The following is a 17,946-nucleotide window of genomic DNA, read 5'->3' on the forward strand; positions in this document are numbered from 1 at the left end:
CATTAGAAAATCCCACAAAATCCAGGGCGGTATGCGGGGTCCTGTTACCGCCGGCGGTCTAGTGACGGCCGCCCGGCTGGAGACCGAAGTCTCCATCCCAGCGGTCGTTACCACCCTGGCGGTCGGTATGTTAAAGCAGGGTCCAAATCCCTTTTTTTTTTTTTACCGCTGGCCTGTTGGCGGTATTACCGCCACTTTAACACTGACCGCCAGGGTTGTAATGAGGGCCTAAATCTGCTTATGACTCATTTACTAAGTAAGATGCAACTTTTAACAGCAAAGTTAAACTCTACCATTCACATGATTGAATGAGCACAAATTAGCTGTACACTGAAAGATCGGGAGTCAGAACAGAAGTGACCTTAACTTCTGGTCACCATTCAGCAGAAAGGCTAGGTTGCCCACTGACCAAGGGCAAATAACATATGCTTGTTTACCCCAAGGCTTATGTCACACACTCAATGCACTTTATATCTCTACGTTTCCCCAGTCCCCACCCCCCATGCTATATCGGACAAGACTGAACAGGACTCATCCCTTTCTGATGTCTGCAAGGAGCTTGAAACCCAGCTCTTCAAGGAATACCTCATCACTAGCTAACCACCAGGATGTCAGACCAGTCCTGAAGAACCTCACATCAAACCGCAGCTCTGCCACTCCTTCACACGTGCCTGCTACCCTCTCCACTAGAATTATCACCCTAGATGCTGCCTCTGGCCCATCCCTCTTCTTCTGTACAACCTCTGAAAGCAATGCCACCCTCCATCATGCACAGTGCTTCTTTGCTTCGTAACTAGGTTTGTGTTGCATGCATACATACTGTACTATACAAATAAAGATCAACACATGGTTTTACGTTTTATTATCAAATCAAACTTATTTATTCATAAAGTCATGTGAATGAATTATATATATATATATTTATATATATATATATATATATACACACACACACACACACACACACAAATGGGGGGGTAAAAGTGCATATGTTGATTTGTGTATATGCATTTTGGCTTCATTGCAAGCATTGTATTTCACATAAACACAATTCCTTATGGACGAGGTATCTCTGAATAAGTTTAATCCCTGCCTGAACATGCTGACTATGCAGTAACAGATCAGACTTCCACTGCATGAATGGGCCTTACACGCGCTAACTATATAACTGCCACCTACCTATAAAGAGCATGCTTGCCCTAGCAAAGGGAGGAGGAGGTCAGAGGATACTATGATTTTCGGAGTTGAGAGCCGTCATCATTCCTTTAGTAAGTAAGGAGGGATGATGCCTGCTGAAGCATACACAGGAACAGAGGGCACCATGTCCGCCATGGTACAGGAGGAAACAGATGAGTTCCTGGATAGGAAGATCGTGCTGATACTGGTGACGATGATCAGAAATGATGACCATTCGAGTACAGAAGCAAGGACGACAGACAGACTAGTAGCTGCAGCAGGAGACATGATGATGCCTGCGACTGTGCAAAGGTCTCATCTGTGTTTGGACTTCAAATTCCGATGTAGTGGAGACCACCTCTGTTTCACTACCTAAGAGGTTATGTCCGTCGAGGTACAGGGGATCCTACCTCTTACAGTAAAGAGGTGACATTGTTTGTCCCAGCAGAAAGTAGTTGATATATTTTCCAGCACAGATGCCGTCATACAGGTTTTGGTAAAAAGGATCATATAGCTCATACTGTCCGCACCCCCTCCCCCGCAGCCCAGAAGTCCCTTTATGTTGAACTAAAAATCCCCGACAAGCATAGAAGGCACTTTAAATTTCCCTTTCAATGTTTTTTTTTTAAATGAAAGCTTCGCTTTGCTTTCACTTGCCTATCGTCAGCCGAGTACTATCAAACACCCCAGAAATACACCACCACCTATTTAGATATACTTTAATTCAGGAATTCCTACTCCACAGACGAGTCTGTGGGCCATGAACCACAACAGACTTAAAACGAACAGCTGTGTACATGGTCTACTGTGCACAACTTTGAAAGTCCAGTCTCATACTGGCCTTCATTTTATGAAATGAGACAGACCTGCAAGGGAAACCAGGCGACCTTTTAACCAACAGGATGAAGGTCCACAAAGCACAGGTGGACACAAGTGTGATGTCAAAAATGGGTTAGCAAAAAACTAAAAAAAATGAGGATGCGTGTTCATGACGCTGTTACCTCCATTCACTTAATCCAGCCCCCAGGTTACCATGAGACCTTTGGACATGTTCCACGTTAACAAGCTAGAAAGACCACAGCTCCTTTATTTAAAAGGAATGGCTGATCACACTGCCCGACTCCCCTCTACCCTTTATCTTTATTGGATCATCACATAAGGCATCTCTCTTGGCCAGCTTGTTCACGTGTGTGGGGAGAGGTGGGGTAAGGCCCTCACAGACTCCACAGCATTCCAATAGCCATGCAATATTTTAAGGCGCCCTTGCACCGATCCCGGTACAAAGGCAAAGCAACCCTTGTTAGCCTCTAGTACTGGAGTCTGGTAATCGATGGTGTGTGGGGAAGGAGGCAAGTACGTGAAAAGAGGAAGTCAGTTCACATGCTCTGTCAAGCTCAGGTAAACTGCCGCTGGCACGGCCTGCAGTCTCACTGCCACCAAAGCACCTCCACGGGATCAAACTGCCAGAGGTCGGGGTGGCCCATGTGAAGCAGGACACTGAAGGGAGAGGTGCTCCACTGGAATGGGGGTAAATCATCCCAGGTGGGCCCGCTCACTGCCACCATTCCATACACCTGGGCCATGTTAAAGCTGGTGACCTGGGGCGATAAAGAAAAAAACACAGATTAGAAGGCGAGTACATTTACTGTCCGAAAGAATCAGTGAATGAGAACAGCAAACCGGGAGAATTAACCAGCAAACTGGTAAGAATGGGAGCCCAGGAGTATGGCAAGAACAATCCCCAGTTCCCAGAAAGCAAGCACTTCTTCCACAACCCATTACAGGAAGCAACTTCACGATTACCCTTCCATGGTCTATCCTTTCCCACAACAACAAATTTTCAATCCGGAGAGTGAAACGGTGTATAATCCCTAGTTTAAAAGGTTCAACACCTAAACGTATGAATACTTCGAGGTCTATTCATGGGGACATGACAGAATCCACCAGGCGTCAACTCTTCCTGCCTTCCGACAGGATTTTTAAGAGCTGGGCGCTGCTGGAACTGAGAGGTTACCGGTATACTAGTGACCATAGGCATTAGTCATGACAGCGAAATGACCAGTGACCTCCATCACAAGGTGGCCTTGGTGTGACACAATGCAAACTGGCTCTTTTACATAGCAGAGATTGCTGGTTGGGTGGTGCAGTTTTCTGCAACCCTAGCAGCATAAATAATATGTTGCAAGCACAGAAAAGCGTCACAGTCAACATCGAGTGAAAAAGTGAGTAACATGTAGACAAAAACTAGAGATCATTACAGAATGAGTGGAACTATTCCTAGTACGAGCATGGCGGGTACAGATACTAGGATATGTCCGAGAACGAGAGTCATCAGGGTACTTTGGCTAACATGTACAATCTGAAAGCCAGACTGAAGGGTGCCTCGCTTGGGATTAACACATTGGGTCCGAATGCAGCACTTAGTCTGAATATCTAATTTAATTCTTCGTCTGGGAGCTCAAACAGCTTTCCATCAAAGCACATGTCCAATACTCGGAAGTAAATGAATGAATGATAAATTTATATAGCACAACAATGCCCTAACGCATCTAGACGCTGAATGCGGACTCTGAGATAATCTGTCCCATCTTCCGAACCTATACAGGAGCTAGAGAAAAACGACCAACCAACATGACGTACAGACGAGTCGCAGCTTCCTAACCCAGGCACAAACCAGGACCTTACAGAGAGAAAAGCCAGGTTTTTAAGGCTTTTCTGAAAGGCAGAAGCAGTTTTATCCCAGCTAGGTGACGGGGGAGGGAATTCCAAGTTTTGGCAGCTGCCACCAAAAATGCCCACCTCCCCCCATCTCTTCCTTGGCACTTAAGGAATAACAACTAGGCTCTGGTTTGCTGATATCAGAGGTCCGGGCGGGGGCTATTATTGAAACATGGCTTTAATGCCCCCTAGCCCACTCACCGCGGCACCATACAGCGCCTTATGCACAATGGGCATATCACTCATTTATGAATTGTAAGCTAATGAAGGTCATTCAGTTCGTTGGAAATAAACATATTTTGGGCTTTCTAATGTCAGCTTTGCCACGACATTCTGCAGATGTTGGAGTTTGGCTAGGATAGTCTTGTTAGCTTCTACTAAAAGAGCGTTGCAATAATCAGTTCTGTGTAAAATGCGGCAATGGCCACATGTTTCCGAGCCGTAAGGGGCACATAAGACAAAATATTCCATAGCATTCAGATTATCCAGAAGCAGGTTGCCACCGTGTGGGTGACCTGTCGCTCTTAAGTTAGTCCAGAGTCCATCCAGATTACTACATTTTTTTGCTGAATTTGTAGGGACGGGTAATATCCCTAACTCCTCCGGCCACCAATTCAGATTCCATATTGATGAATGCCTTCCAAACATCAGCACCTCCGTTTTTTGCCATTCAACCTTAGGCAGTTTTTACTCATCCATTAGGCCATTTCCTTCATGCAGTTAATAAAACTGGCCGCAGTGGCTTCAAGTCCTCCGAGATACATAGAATCATCTGTGTATCATCAGCATATGACACTGCTTGAAGCTCGAATGACGGAATCAGTCTGGCCAATGGAGAGATGTATAAATTAAAGAGCGTCTGACTCCAGGAGGACCCTGGCGGCACCCCTCAAAGCAGTGAAAAGGGGTCAGATCTAAATTCCCCTTTGGTTGCCAATTGGGATCTATCAGTTAAGAATGATGCCAACAGTTTTAAGGCCACACCCTCAATCCCTAGAGCCTGTAAACGCCCAATCAGTAGGGTGGGGGAGAAGGTGTCAAAGGCCGCAGACAAATCCAAAAGGAATAGAACTGCGGCCTGGCCAGTGTCCACAAGCCACCTAATGTGGTCAGTTGCGAAGATCAGGGTTGTTTCTGTGCAGTGTTGACTTCTAAACCCAAACTGCAAGCTGCCCAACATTCCCCGTTGCTTCACGTGCATCATTAGATGCTGATTGAGATGCATGTCCAGGATCTTAGCTGGGATAGGGAGCAACAAGATTGGGCGATAGTTCTTCAGTTCACTGGGATCAAGATTGGGTTTCTTGAGGAGTGGCCTGACCGCTGACTCTTTCCACAATTATGGATACCACCCAGATTGGTTGCTTTGTTCATGATGGCAGATAAGGGCGGAGCTATTGTACTCGCAGCCAATTGGAGAGCTTTAGGGAGCCATGGTTCGAAAGGTGACCCTGACTTCTATTTCTGGAGATGAGTTTCTGTTTAGTCCACAGTTATGGGGAGACATTCTGGTAAAGATATGGGATGTGCCTTCTCTGCCTCACAGTTTGCCAACTTAGCTGCTACGAGGCAAAGCTGTGGCAGTCAGGAAGCTCCTCTTGCTTATCTGAAGTACATTCTTTGGAGATGTTAACCACTTTAGACTAAAAGAATCCTGCCACCATGTTACAAAACTCAATTGAGCCCTCAACTTCAGAGGATGCAGTAAGGAACGCAAGTTGCTGAATCAACTTAAAACATTCTTTGGAGGAACTAGCAGACTGAATTTTGTTTGTACAAAAGAGAGACATTTCTTCTCTAATAGCCAATTTATATTATTTGATGAGGTTCTTCTAAACACTTTTGTCATGATCCTCATATAGCTTCCTCCATCTGCGCTCTTGTCGCCAACAACCTTTCCCCAGCAACCTTAACCTTTTGGTAAACCAGGGATCTATAGGTTCCTGCCAACGAGTTCTGCTTCTGTAAAGCGGCACACCGTCATCTCTGCTGCCGTGCTAAGCCGTTCCACTACTTTCCTAGACCCAGAAACCGCATCGTCCTTATTTAGGTAAGGAGTGTCTCCTAAAGCTTTTGAGAATGATGCTGCTGATACCCCTTGCAGAGACACCCATTAAATAAACGATCAAGGTCTTTTCTACCTCTGAAAAAGGCTTTAAACAAGGTATTTCAAAGTAATGCTCCCACTTCTAAAAGGCACAAATCAAATTCTATAAATGTCACTAAATCTGGGTATCACTCATTTACTGAGCGACATGCATATATTTCCAGCAAAGCTGAACCCTACCATTCACATAATTTAATTAGTCAAATTAGGTATACATGGAAATATCACTAGTCACAACAGACGTGACCCTACATTCTGGTCGCTACTCAATAGAAAGGTCAGCTTGCCCACTGCCCTAAAATATGCTTACTTACACTCAGATTTAAGCCACTCACTCATTATACCTTATAGATACATGTACCCCAAACTCTCACCTTCATGTCGGTGCCACCATGCTGCCTCTGGCCTAGGGCACCAAATGGGTAGGTTCCACTTGCAGGATTCAGGTCGGATCGAGCAGAGATGGCATTCTCTCCATTTTGAGGAGGATCGCATCCCTCGCATCGGGACATGGGGTCGTTGTGGAAGTTATTATACCTGCGGGCACAAAGATGAAAGCAAACCAATAAAAGAAAAAAACAATTAGGAGATCATGGGCATAAGAAAACAACAATTGACTGAAAAATACTGAAGGTCACATATATCATCTTCTAGATTAAAAAGATTCTTTAGAGCTGCGGGACCAACTACAGAGTTGGCCTTTGCATCTGTATCAAGGCAAGAGTTTATTGTAAACGTATGCACCTACTTCCAAGCAGGTGCTTTAAAAACTCTGCTGTGTGGGTCACTTTACTGCTGGTAGAGTACGCCTATGGTTTATATAGCACAGGATTGTTTGCAGATTTCATATAACTAGGAAAGCTACTATCCACCTGGAGATGATTTGTTTAGAGGTAGCAAGACCATGACATATTTGAACATAATTGACAAATAGCTCTTTTGACTTTCCTTATGCTTTGTTCTTATCTAAATAAAAGCGAGGTAACATTGAAAAAGTGCACAGCACGTTCTGCTAGGATTGGGAAAGAAGGTCAAACGGGTAATGGTTTGTGAAAATCAGACACCATCTTAGGGAAAATTAAAGTATGTCTTCAAAACCACCCTGTTATCAGTGAAATAGCTTAAAAAGGCATTCCACGCTGATGCATGTGCTTCGCTAACTCCATGTGCTGATGTCATAGCTATGAAGAAAGTAGTTGTCCATGATAGGTGTTGCGACTAAGCCTTGTGAATAGGCTCAGTACGAGGGCCAGCAACAACCATGGACTCAAAATTGCATTGCCCAGTGACCCTGGCTCCAGTAGCCTAAAGGTGAAGGCTTAGCATTTTTATTTTATTTTCGGTCATGGCAAGAGGATCTATTTCTGGAGCGCCCCACACTACGAAGATTTGCTATAAGAGTGCATTGTTTAAAACCCATTACAGACTTTAAGGCAAAAATCTGTCTGTTGGTTGCGAGTTCCTGGCTCATGGACTGCTTTTAGAAACAGACTGCTGGTCAGTGCCAAGCCCTGATCTTTTGAGACTCTTGGAAGAAATGGCTTGTTCTCATGCCGTCCGGTTTGTTCAGGCAGTGCATCATTGTAGAACTGTCCATTTGAATAAGGACCATGTTCTCCATCAGAAACAAACAGGAAGGCCTTGAGAGTCGGACCGATTGCTCACACTTTCAATAGCTGATGTGGTACATGGCATCTAGTTTGTCCACTAACCTTACATTCCTGGAGGTTCCAGATGCACACCCCATCCCAAAAGTGAGGCATGTGAGAAAACTGTCTTGTGCAGAATTTCCTGTTGGAATGTAGTAACCCCTTAAATCATGTTTTCTATCCATCACCACCAGGACAGGGATTGCTTTGCCACTGTCATGGGAAATAGCTTATTGCGCCAATTGTTGCATTTCTGTGACCACTGGCCTTCTTGACACTGCTGGAGAGGCCTTATATGTAGCCTTGCACACAAATTTGGGGCACAAAAATGCGAGAAGTCATGCAACCAGGATGGAAGAGATATGCCTCAAGGATGAATCGGTTGTCCTTAAGAAGCGATGGCTCTCTTCCTAGGATTGTGTCTAGTACTGCTCTTCAATATTAAATCACTTTTGTTGGTGTTGATTTTACTTTTTGTAGGTAGATCTACAGGGCTAGACACAGGAATAATGGTTTTAGGGTGCTGAAGCCCTGCTGAACTTGGTCTTGCCTTTGGAGCTTTTATTAGCCAGTCATGAAGATAAACGTAGACAAATATTTCAAAGTGTCTTAGATGGACTGCGACTACTGCCAAGTATTGAGAAAGATCCGAAGAGCTGATTTCAGGCCTAATACCAGAATTAGGAACTGCTGAGGTGCTCACCTCACCACAAATCTCAAATATTTACTGTGTGTCTTTCTGATAGGTATATGGAAATATGCATCTTAGAGATCTATTGTGCACATCCAGGCTACCTGCTTGTGAAGAACAGCTCATGGAAGGCTAACATACAAAAGCTCTCTCACTTGATACATTTGTTCGTGTTTCGCAGATCTAATATTGGTCGACATTTGCTTTCCAGGCTTTTTTCTGGATATGAGAGTTTATGGAATACATTTCTTTTTCTGGAGATGAGACACCAGTTTATTTTTTCAATTGGGCAAGATATAAATCAATGCGTTTTTTGGTGGTGCTGGAGGCTTTCTCTTTGAATCAAAGCAAGTAGCCATGCTTGGGGATAGTCAGAACCAATTTGCCTGCTGTTATTTCCCCTACTCTTCCTTGTAGTATGAAGCTGCCCCCCCTCACCCACCCACTAGAGTGGCAAACAGAATGGGTGGTTAAGATGTCACTGTCTGAAGTTCACAGATTAGCAGTCTGTGGTGAAGAACCCTGGGGTTGAGACTATTTTTCTTTCAACCCTTTCTCAAGATATTGGTATTACAGCCCTGTTCATGTTGCTGGAGCTGTTGCCGACAGGGCCACCAAGGGTACTGAACATCCCATGGGGAAAATGTGTCTGTGTATTCATACTGGGGCGTGAAATAACGTTTTAGTTCCCCTGAGCCTACAGCCTTTAACGTTCCAGCTTCATTTTTCATTCTGGTCATTTCCTCTGACTTGTCGAAGGGGGCAGAGATGGATTGAACATTTTCAATTGAGCGTCAGGTTTTATTAATGCTAGCCTCAGCAAAGACGATCTGCTGAGTGTGACTTCATGGCAATAACATGATTCCCTTAGTCTTCTCATTGAAGATCTGGTAAAACTGTTTCAGTCTGTCCCACATTTCAAAACCATATTTGCCAAGAAGTGCAGTGTCACTAGCATGTAAAGGCAGTGACTGTCCTACCATACATTTTCCATCCTGTTGTGTCATGTTGTCGCTTTCCTGACCTGAAGGAGCATATGTTTCAGGAGCGGAAGTGTTTCTAAGCCTGACATATGACACCACACCACATTAGAGGTGGTAGTCAGGCCACCTATAAGAAACTCCAGGTGTTCTGGAGGGGGCTTGTATGTTTCAATTTGTCTAGGCCTAGCTACTTTTAATGTTGATGACTACAGAAACGTTTCTTCTACTAGCTTAAAAAAGCCTGGCACCGGAGGAAGTAGAGGTCTTAGACTTGCTCCTGGTTGCAGTTTTCATTATTATGAACAATTATGTCGTCCACCAGAGAGACACTTGTCAGTGATGCTGGAGAGGTGGGTGTATATGAGGATGATGTTGAAGGAGTTGATAAAGAAGAGGAAGCTTGGGAATGAGATAGTGATGCTTAAAGTCTCCTTTTTTCTTTGAGTACCAAGAGCTTGTGGTTTATCATGAAGAACGTTCAACTGGAGGTGAACTCTGACCTCCAAACGGCCAGCCATCTTCTGAAGTAGACACGTTGATGTCTGCCTTGATGCCATCTGAGTTGCTTTCGTCAGGCTGAGAGATTCCAGAGATATCTGCAGACAATCTTCAGGAATGGACCATAAACCTCAGTGGTTTCAAAGGTTGTAAAGGTGTTGGTATGTCTGGACACAACCCTTTTTTTGGAGATGGTATAAACTCGGACGTTGAGATTCTCATTGTCTATCTATTCAGCGTTGTTGAGAGAGGCTTTGAATCTGGTATTACTGTTGAAGAGGGGTGCAGAGACTGACATGATGGACTATATAGATGGCGATCAGGATGCAGATAGCAGCCTCGAATGTCATCATTGGAAATCTTGCAGAATAGTGGCAATATTGAAGAATGGTATCAATAGTGATGTGTCAACAACGATTCTTTCAACAAACTGTATATTGGTGCCAAAGTCTTTGATACTAACGCTACTGAAAGCATACGGGTCTGCCTGTAGCGAGGATGAAGGCAATCCAGTTTCTTATCGTATTTGTCATCATTGCTGCCCTTGGATCGCTGTAGGTGCATCTTCAGCTCTCATGTCTTAAAGCTTGCCTCTGAGACTAATACCTTCCTTTGACTTTAAGAGTCTTTTTCGACAGTGGCAAAATTCCCACTTCGTGAGAGAGTGAGAAGAAGGCAGGCAGACCACATAGACATTATGAGAGCCTGTAGCAGCTTTCTTCCTCCCACCGGAGAGGAAGGTGACAAATAAAAATGGCATTTATTAAATGAGACATGACTAAAAAAAAGCTCGGAAACGGTTTACACTCAAGCTGTGATCTTAAGGCATCAAGTGAGAACAAGAAAAGTTCAAATTCTGTGTAAAACACTTCTGACAGTAAAAAAAAATATGAAAAACACCCAGTGTGGTCTCAGTTCCTGTCACACGAGCTAGAAAAAGAACTGTGGGTCCATCTGCCAGTAAAAGGCATTACGGGAAGTGAGGCTACTGGAGCCTTAAACACATAGTACAATTCTAATAATGAAAGTCTATCAGGCTGCATTTTTCCTTATTCCCACTGATGGTCAAGACCGGGGCTGCAATGTAACCTCGAGAAAAGGTGCTTTTTCTCATGTTTCCACTGGCAGCAATGTGAATATCCACACCTACATAGGTTTCCAAAAGGTGATCAGCAAAAAAGTACATGCTGGATATTTCTCTCTTTCTGAGGATTAATGGATATTGCTAAAAACAATGCTGATGGAATGCTCTGGTGTCCCCAAAAGCACTGAGGAGGTATTCTAATGTTTATGACTATTAATAAAGATCCTATGAGGCAGAACAAAAGCTGCCACAGGGGTTTAAGTCTGTCTTCCACACCTTTTAATCTGTAAGTACAACCCATGCAGCAAATCCTGTTAGATTTAAGTGAACAGCTTAAGAATGATGCAGAAGATTGATTTAAACATGATGCTATATACAATTTAGGAAGGAAAAAAGGTTTCTGATATATTTTATGCAGTAAAGAGATGGATGGAGCACAACTGGCTGAGACTCAGTGCAGCAAAGACTGCATTCCTGCTAAGTGTGACAGACAGCTGTCTGAAAATAAACAGAGGTCTTTACAACTCCTTTAGAGTCGTCAGTTATGTGAGACCAGTGAGTGGAATCAGAATAATAGGTGCCATTCTGGATTCATGAATATCCACAGGCAGCCATACCTTTAGTGCAGTCTCAGTTTCACACTTCTATTGGGAGATGCTGAGAAAAATAGGTATCTCCTCCTAGAAACACATTGAGCCATGGTGGCAAGAGACATTATTGGCTCAAAGACAAAGCCATGCTAGTTGGAATCTCTAAAACTAATATAAGAAATCTTCAGCTTGTACAGAATATGCCAGCCAAATCATGCTCACTTTTACTAGATGTGCTCATGTCTCACAGGTCGATGAAATTTCAGTGGCTGCAAGAGGCCTCTTGTGTGATATTTAAAACACTGGCGTTCAGACATAAAGCAACTTGTAGGAATGCCATAAATTCCTGGTTGAGAGATTTAGTGAAAGTGATGTATATCTCCGTTTGTCCTGTGGCACTGAATACACCAAGTGCTGCTGCACCATAAATATTGCATGCCACTTAATTTTTCATAGGATTGATAGAAAATATTTTTTAAATCGTTTATTAGGACAGTGAACTGTGTAGGAAACCCATCTTGCATCTCTGCAGTGTAATTTTCTATCAGGTTTCTTCCACAGTCGGTTACAGATGTACATTGTTAGCTTCTCTGTTGGTCTTTAACCTCTCTCTGTTAGAGGTTGCTATCATCCCAGAACTTTGACTTGAAGACTGTTAATATCTTTTGGTTATATTAACATAGACTACATTTGAGTAGCCCCCATATAGTAAAGAACCCAGTAAAAGCATTTAATAGTTTTCCAGACTGATTGTGGTACATTTCACAGTTCTTAGAAAATGCCTTTTCTTGACATCCAGTGCAATGAGTATAGCTGAGGAAACTCATGCTGTAGCAGGTTCTAATTTTTTTAATTTAAAATGCTTCGATATTCTGGCTCAGCCTGCAATGCAATATTGTATGCTCTTAAATTTTGTAAACAGAACGAGGTGTAACAGGACGATGATTTTGATCATTATTATGGCCCAGCCTAACACAAGTGAACCTACTACCGGGGGAAGATTCAACCTGGCCCCAGAGCGCAATCACCGATAACGCTGAAAGACTGAAATGGGCCCACTACTGCTTTTATGAACTTATGCTGAGAGAGGTGGGGTAAGAGCGCCATACCCATATTAGAGAGAAACTCCGGGAACACAAGACAGAAACACATTGAAGTGGGGGGGGTACAGTGCCTCGAGGAGGACAAGTCCCACTTTGCATCATAAAAAACTCACACCCACAAAGCATGTATTTTAGAAATATTGTGGAGTATATTTTGATTTATGTATAACATAGTACTTGTCTTTTATAAAGAGAGGGGCTGGGCAGGACCTTCACCTTATTGTGCTGCTGAAGGGTACTGTTGAGTGCTAAGCCCGAGTAACCTCCCCTCAGAATCCTGCGAGTGCTATCCATCGCTCCCACCGAGAGTCAAGTACTAAGAAGGTCTTACATGGCCCAATTTGCAGAGCCTTTGTAGGATAGACTCTGGACGGCAGAAGCAGATCCTACTGATGTGGCCCAGTAGCCTCAACCTGGTACATGGCCTCCAATATGGGGTCTGACAGTGTGCAATCACCTCTTATGTCACGATGTGGAGGCCCCAGGCTATACTTGACTTGGGATGCAAACTTACCTCATGAGCCGGATCATGGACTGCAGGTCATGAACCAATGTCTGATTTCTGCGGAAAATCTGAGCACGTGGGTTTTTGTCGTAACTGAACCAGTCACCAAACTTTCTTACTAAGTCCGGCCCACCGCTGGCATTGAAGATGTCCACAAAGTAACTGAGGAAGCAAGCACAGTAAGCATTGAAATAAGTAAAGCTTTAGGAGACTGGGAAGAAGGAAAGAGGTAGACTAAGGACGAGAATAGGTACGAAAGCAATAAGTTGATTGCCTGAGATGTGGTGCAGATGTAGGCACTTTTATATACACAGTGTGTAACTGTCCAATTAGACGACTTTACTGGGACCAAGCGCCTCTGATACCGAGCACAGAGGCTGGTATTCCATTGGAGCATACTCCCACATTATGGCTTCTTCATGTGAAGCTGGTCTGGGATGGGAATAAGGGGTAAGACTGCAGGCAGGAATTGGGTTAACAGTAGCCAACAGGGACACAGCCATGCACTGGAGATCCCCCTCACTGTGCCGTCAGTAGCTGTGCTCTGAGTGAGGAATCAGTGTGCAAATCAAGGGGCTGTCCTCAAGTGCATTAAGATGTTGGGCACAAGTCGAAGCCCTTTGATAAGATGATGCTAGCCTCTATAAATACAGATGAAAATGTATAATAATTATGGATGGTGGAGGGTGTGGTAATGCGAGGGATTGGGTAATGAATGATCGTAATTTTTTTTAAGGGTCTAAGGGGGAAGATGGGAGAGTGATTATTTCAGGATGTGTAGCATCTTTTGATTTTAATTCTATTATGTGTATCACTAGCAAATATTAATAAAAACATTGAAAAAAAGAAAAGCAAATAGTAGGACAGGGAAGAAAACTGAAGAAAGGAGAGTAGTTAAAAATGTAGGAAGCAAAACAGAGAGGCAGGAAGTGAATGAGACAAGACAGAAAAGGTTTGTGGAGGATGGGAACAAAAACTGAAAGAAAGGGAAGATATAAAAAGAGAAAAACATGGTGAAGAGAACTGCAATAAGAAACACTGGAAAGAAAAGAGCTGAGAAAAACAGAAAAACAAAATTAGTTACTTACCTGTAACTGTAGACCTCCAGTATTGGAATCTTTCATAGATTCACATGCTTGAATCATTCCCCTTCGTCAAGATGGGAGTCCAAGATACATTATGATAGCAATGTAGTAGCAACTATAATGGAAAAAGGCCTAAAGGCTTCCACCTTAGTAGCCCATCCCTGTCTCTTTGAGAAAAAAGGACCAAACTCAAGTTTCAGCCAATCAGGCTTCCCCTCCCTCTAGAACCCTCCTGTGAGAAGCTCATGTCCCTCAGATTTTCCAAAGCACGAGCACCAAAATATCTGAAGAGAAAAGATAACGGTGAGCTTCCCAGGGGAGGAGGGAGGGTCGCATGTGAAACTATGAAAGATTCCAATACTGGAGAACTACAGTTACAGGTAAGTAACTAATTTTCTTACTCCAGTATTGGAACTTTCATAGATTCACATGCTTGAATCAGAATAGCAAGCAGTAATGATGCACATTGTATGATAAGCATTACCATAAGTACTGAAATAAACATCTCCATGAATGAGTGAAGAAAAAACGTTAAATAAGCAATTAATATGCGAAGAAAAAAAATCACTGTAGCATGATAAATGATGAATAGTGCATTATCAAGGGAAGAATACAAAATTATACAATGTCCGCAAACAACTGGGCTGGCGGGAAAAAGAAATTAAGAAAATACAACAGCTCACCGTTACTGGAATAAATGTCACAATGCTGATTGTCCTACCGCTACATCCCCCTGCAGTGTTTCTTCCAAACAAAAATGCTTTGCAAACGTATACGTTGATTTCCAGGTGGTCGCCCTGCAAATGTCTTGAATGGGCACGCCCGCAAAGAGCGCTGGGGATGCAGCCACTGCCTTTGTTGAATGAACATGAGTTGGTCTGTGCAGAGGTTTTCCTGCCGCTCCATGACAATCAATAGCAGAGGCTATCCATCTTGCAATCCCCTGCTTGGACAACGACTGGCCTTTTCTAGGAGCACTGAATGCCCCGGGAAGTTGATTTGATTTTCTAAAATGTCTAGTTCTATCCAGATAACATTTAAGACACCTTTTATCGTCCAATGAATGAAGAGCCTGTTCAGACGGTGTTGAAGGATTTGGGAAATCCGATTTTAGTACCACAGGTTGATTAATGTGGAAATCCGAAGGAACTTTAGGTATAAACTTTGGATTTGTTCGTAAGACTACCCTGTCTGTGTTAAACTGTAAGAAAGGGTCTTGGATAGTAAATGCTTTTAATGTGGAAATCCGAAGGAACTTTAGGTATAAACTTTGGATTTGTTCGTAAGACTACCCTGTCTGTGTTGAACTGTAAGAAAGGGTCTTGGATAGTAAATGCTTGGATCTCACTCACCCTTCTTGCTGGAGTAAGAGCGATAAGAAGAGCAATTTTCTAGGATAAAAATTTTAAGGCTGCTTTGTGAATCGGTTCGAATGGAGGTTAAATTAATAGGGACAAAACCAGGTTATGCTGCCACGATGGTGGCGGTGGCCTGACTGGTGCGAAAGATCGAAAACATCCTTTAAGAAATAGTTTTATGACCCTTGCGGACCACAAAAGAGGAGCGTTGTCCTTACGCCTATAGCGGGAAATTGCTGCTAAGTGGACTCTAATCGAAGAGTTTGCCAAACCTGATGTGGCCAGATAGAGAAGATAAGGTAGTGTCTGCTCCGGCGATGAAGAGAAAGGATGTACCTGAGCCTGTTTACATCATGTGCAAAACCTTCTCCACTTCAGGCGATAACATTTGTTGGTGCTATCAGCTACAGCTCTGGAGAGGATGACTCTACAGTCTGAAGGAACATTTAGGTGTGCAAATTCATGGTGTTCAGGAGCCAGGCTGTTAAGTGAAGTGAAGCTGGATCCGGGTGGAGAATTTGACCCTCACTCATTGTTAGGAGGGACGGCATCACTGGAAGAGGGGTGCTGTGGCTCTCTGAGAGGAAAAGCAGCTCTGTATACCAATACTGCTGAGGCCATGCTGGAGCGATCAGGAGAAGTCTGCAGCGTTCGTTCTTGATCTTTGCCAGTACTCACGGTATGAGGGGAATAGGAGAAAAAGCGTAAGCATAAATTCCTGACAATGCCATTGAAAACGCATTCCACCAAGAGCCCTGATGGGGATCCTGACTTTAAAAAAAGAACCAGCATTTTACATTCTGCGGGGTGGCAAAGAGATCCAGGTTTGGTTTTCCCCATAGGGAGAAAACACGATTTAACACCCCCTGATCCAGTTCCCATTCTTTGTTGGATGACACCGACCTGCTCAGAGAATCCGCTATGGCGTTCTGAGCGCCCAGGACATGTTCTGCTCTAAGACTTACTCCGTGACTGATGGACCAGTTCCAAATGCGCTGAGATTCTCTCGATAAGAGGAGAGATCTTGTTCCTCCCTGCTTGTTGACAAAATGCATAGTTGTAGTGTTGTCTGTCCGAATGAGCACTGATACCCCTTATCTTTGGAAGGAAAGCGCAAAGCGCTAGGGGGACTCCCTTCAATTCGAGGTAATTGATGTGAAAAGACCTCTGATGTGGCTTCCATTTGCCCCTGACTTGTAAGTGCTGAAGGAAGGCTCCCCAACCTTTGAGAGATGCATCGGTAGTGATCACCCACAGAGCTGGTTGGAGGAGAATAGATAGTCCCACTGACAAGTGAGAATGTTGAGTCCACCAAGCCAGAGATGTTATCATGAATTTTGTTATCCTGATTATATTGTCGAAAGACCCCTTGGACTGCGTCCACTGTAGGTCCAGTTGTTCCTGGAGGGGTTGCATTCTGAGACGACAGAATGGTACCAGGGGAATGCGGGAAGACATCATGCCCAACAGGGACTTGAAGAGGCGAACTGAAACAGACTTTCTTTTTTGCAGCAGCCTGGCCAGGGATATAAGCTTTTTCAGCCTCTCCCCTGTAGGAGTTGTCTTGTTGTTGGATGTGTCCAAAACTGTGCCCCCAGAAATGTTCTTCTTCTTAAAGGTTGGAAAGCTGATTTGTTGCAGTTGACGGTTAGGCCCAGATTTGTGAAAAGCTCCACTCAGGCGCATGTCAACTTCAGCACCTGAGATCTGGATTTGGCCTTGATGAGCCAATCGTCCAAATACAGAAAGACCTGATGGTTGGGTCTACTGAGGAAGGCTGCAACTGGAGCCAGGCATTTGGTAAAAATTATCGTGCCGATTTCAGGCCGAAAAGAAGTACTTTGAACTGGAAATGCTCTCCGGCTACCACAAACCTGAGATATTTCCTGTGGGAAGGGTGTATAGGGATATGAATGTATGCATCCTGCAAATCGAGGGTGGACATAAAATCTCCCGGATTGTGAAGGGACAGGATATCTGTTAAGGTAATCATACACATTGACTGCTTCTTGAGGTAAGTATTGAGATCCCTGAGATCTAAGACTTGATGCCAATTTTTCCACTTCTTTTGAATCAGGAAGAACCGAGAATAAAACCCCCTCCTTTTGTCTTGATGTGGAACTCTCTCTATAGCTCCCTTGAGGAGCATTGACTAAACTTCCTGTTTGAGTAGATATAGGTGTTTCACCATTCGTGGAAGGGGTGGGGTCTTGCAGGTGGGATCTGTAGGAATTCCAAAGTATTGCCAAATTGGACCAGGTTTAAGACCCATTGGGCTGATGTAATTTTTTGCCAATTCTGAAAATGGTGGGAAATCCTTCCCCCTATTTTTGTATCCGAGAAAATGTACGTAGCCGGAGACATTAGAAAGTAATTGCCTGCATCCTTCGCTTGTCTTC

General features: G+C 43.8%; 1 protein-coding gene across 2 annotated transcripts in view; it reads right to left on the reverse strand.

Annotated features, from left to right (window-relative positions):
- Positions 1-1,803: 1,803 nt before the first annotated feature.
- PLBD2 (phospholipase B domain containing 2) overlaps positions 1,804-17,946 on the reverse strand; it is a 110,718-nt gene continuing 94,575 nt past the window's right edge. The window contains exons 10-12 of one of the 2 annotated variants that reach the window (XM_069214535.1): positions 13,114-13,266; positions 6,376-6,538; positions 1,804-2,774 (exon numbers count right to left, since the gene is read on the reverse strand). In XM_069214535.1, the coding sequence (XP_069070636.1) occupies positions 2,604-2,774; positions 6,376-6,538; positions 13,114-13,266 (487 nt within the window). In that variant the 3' untranslated portion in view covers positions 1,804-2,603. The remainder of the gene's footprint in view (positions 2,775-6,375; positions 6,539-13,113; positions 13,267-17,946) is intronic. The other variant, XM_069214536.1, reaches the window with a different exon arrangement.

The sequence above is a fragment of the Pleurodeles waltl genome, chromosome 11 (genome assembly GCF_031143425.1).
Source record: "Pleurodeles waltl isolate 20211129_DDA chromosome 11, aPleWal1.hap1.20221129, whole genome shotgun sequence".
Classification (NCBI taxonomy): Eukaryota; Metazoa; Chordata; class Amphibia; order Caudata; family Salamandridae; genus Pleurodeles; species Pleurodeles waltl.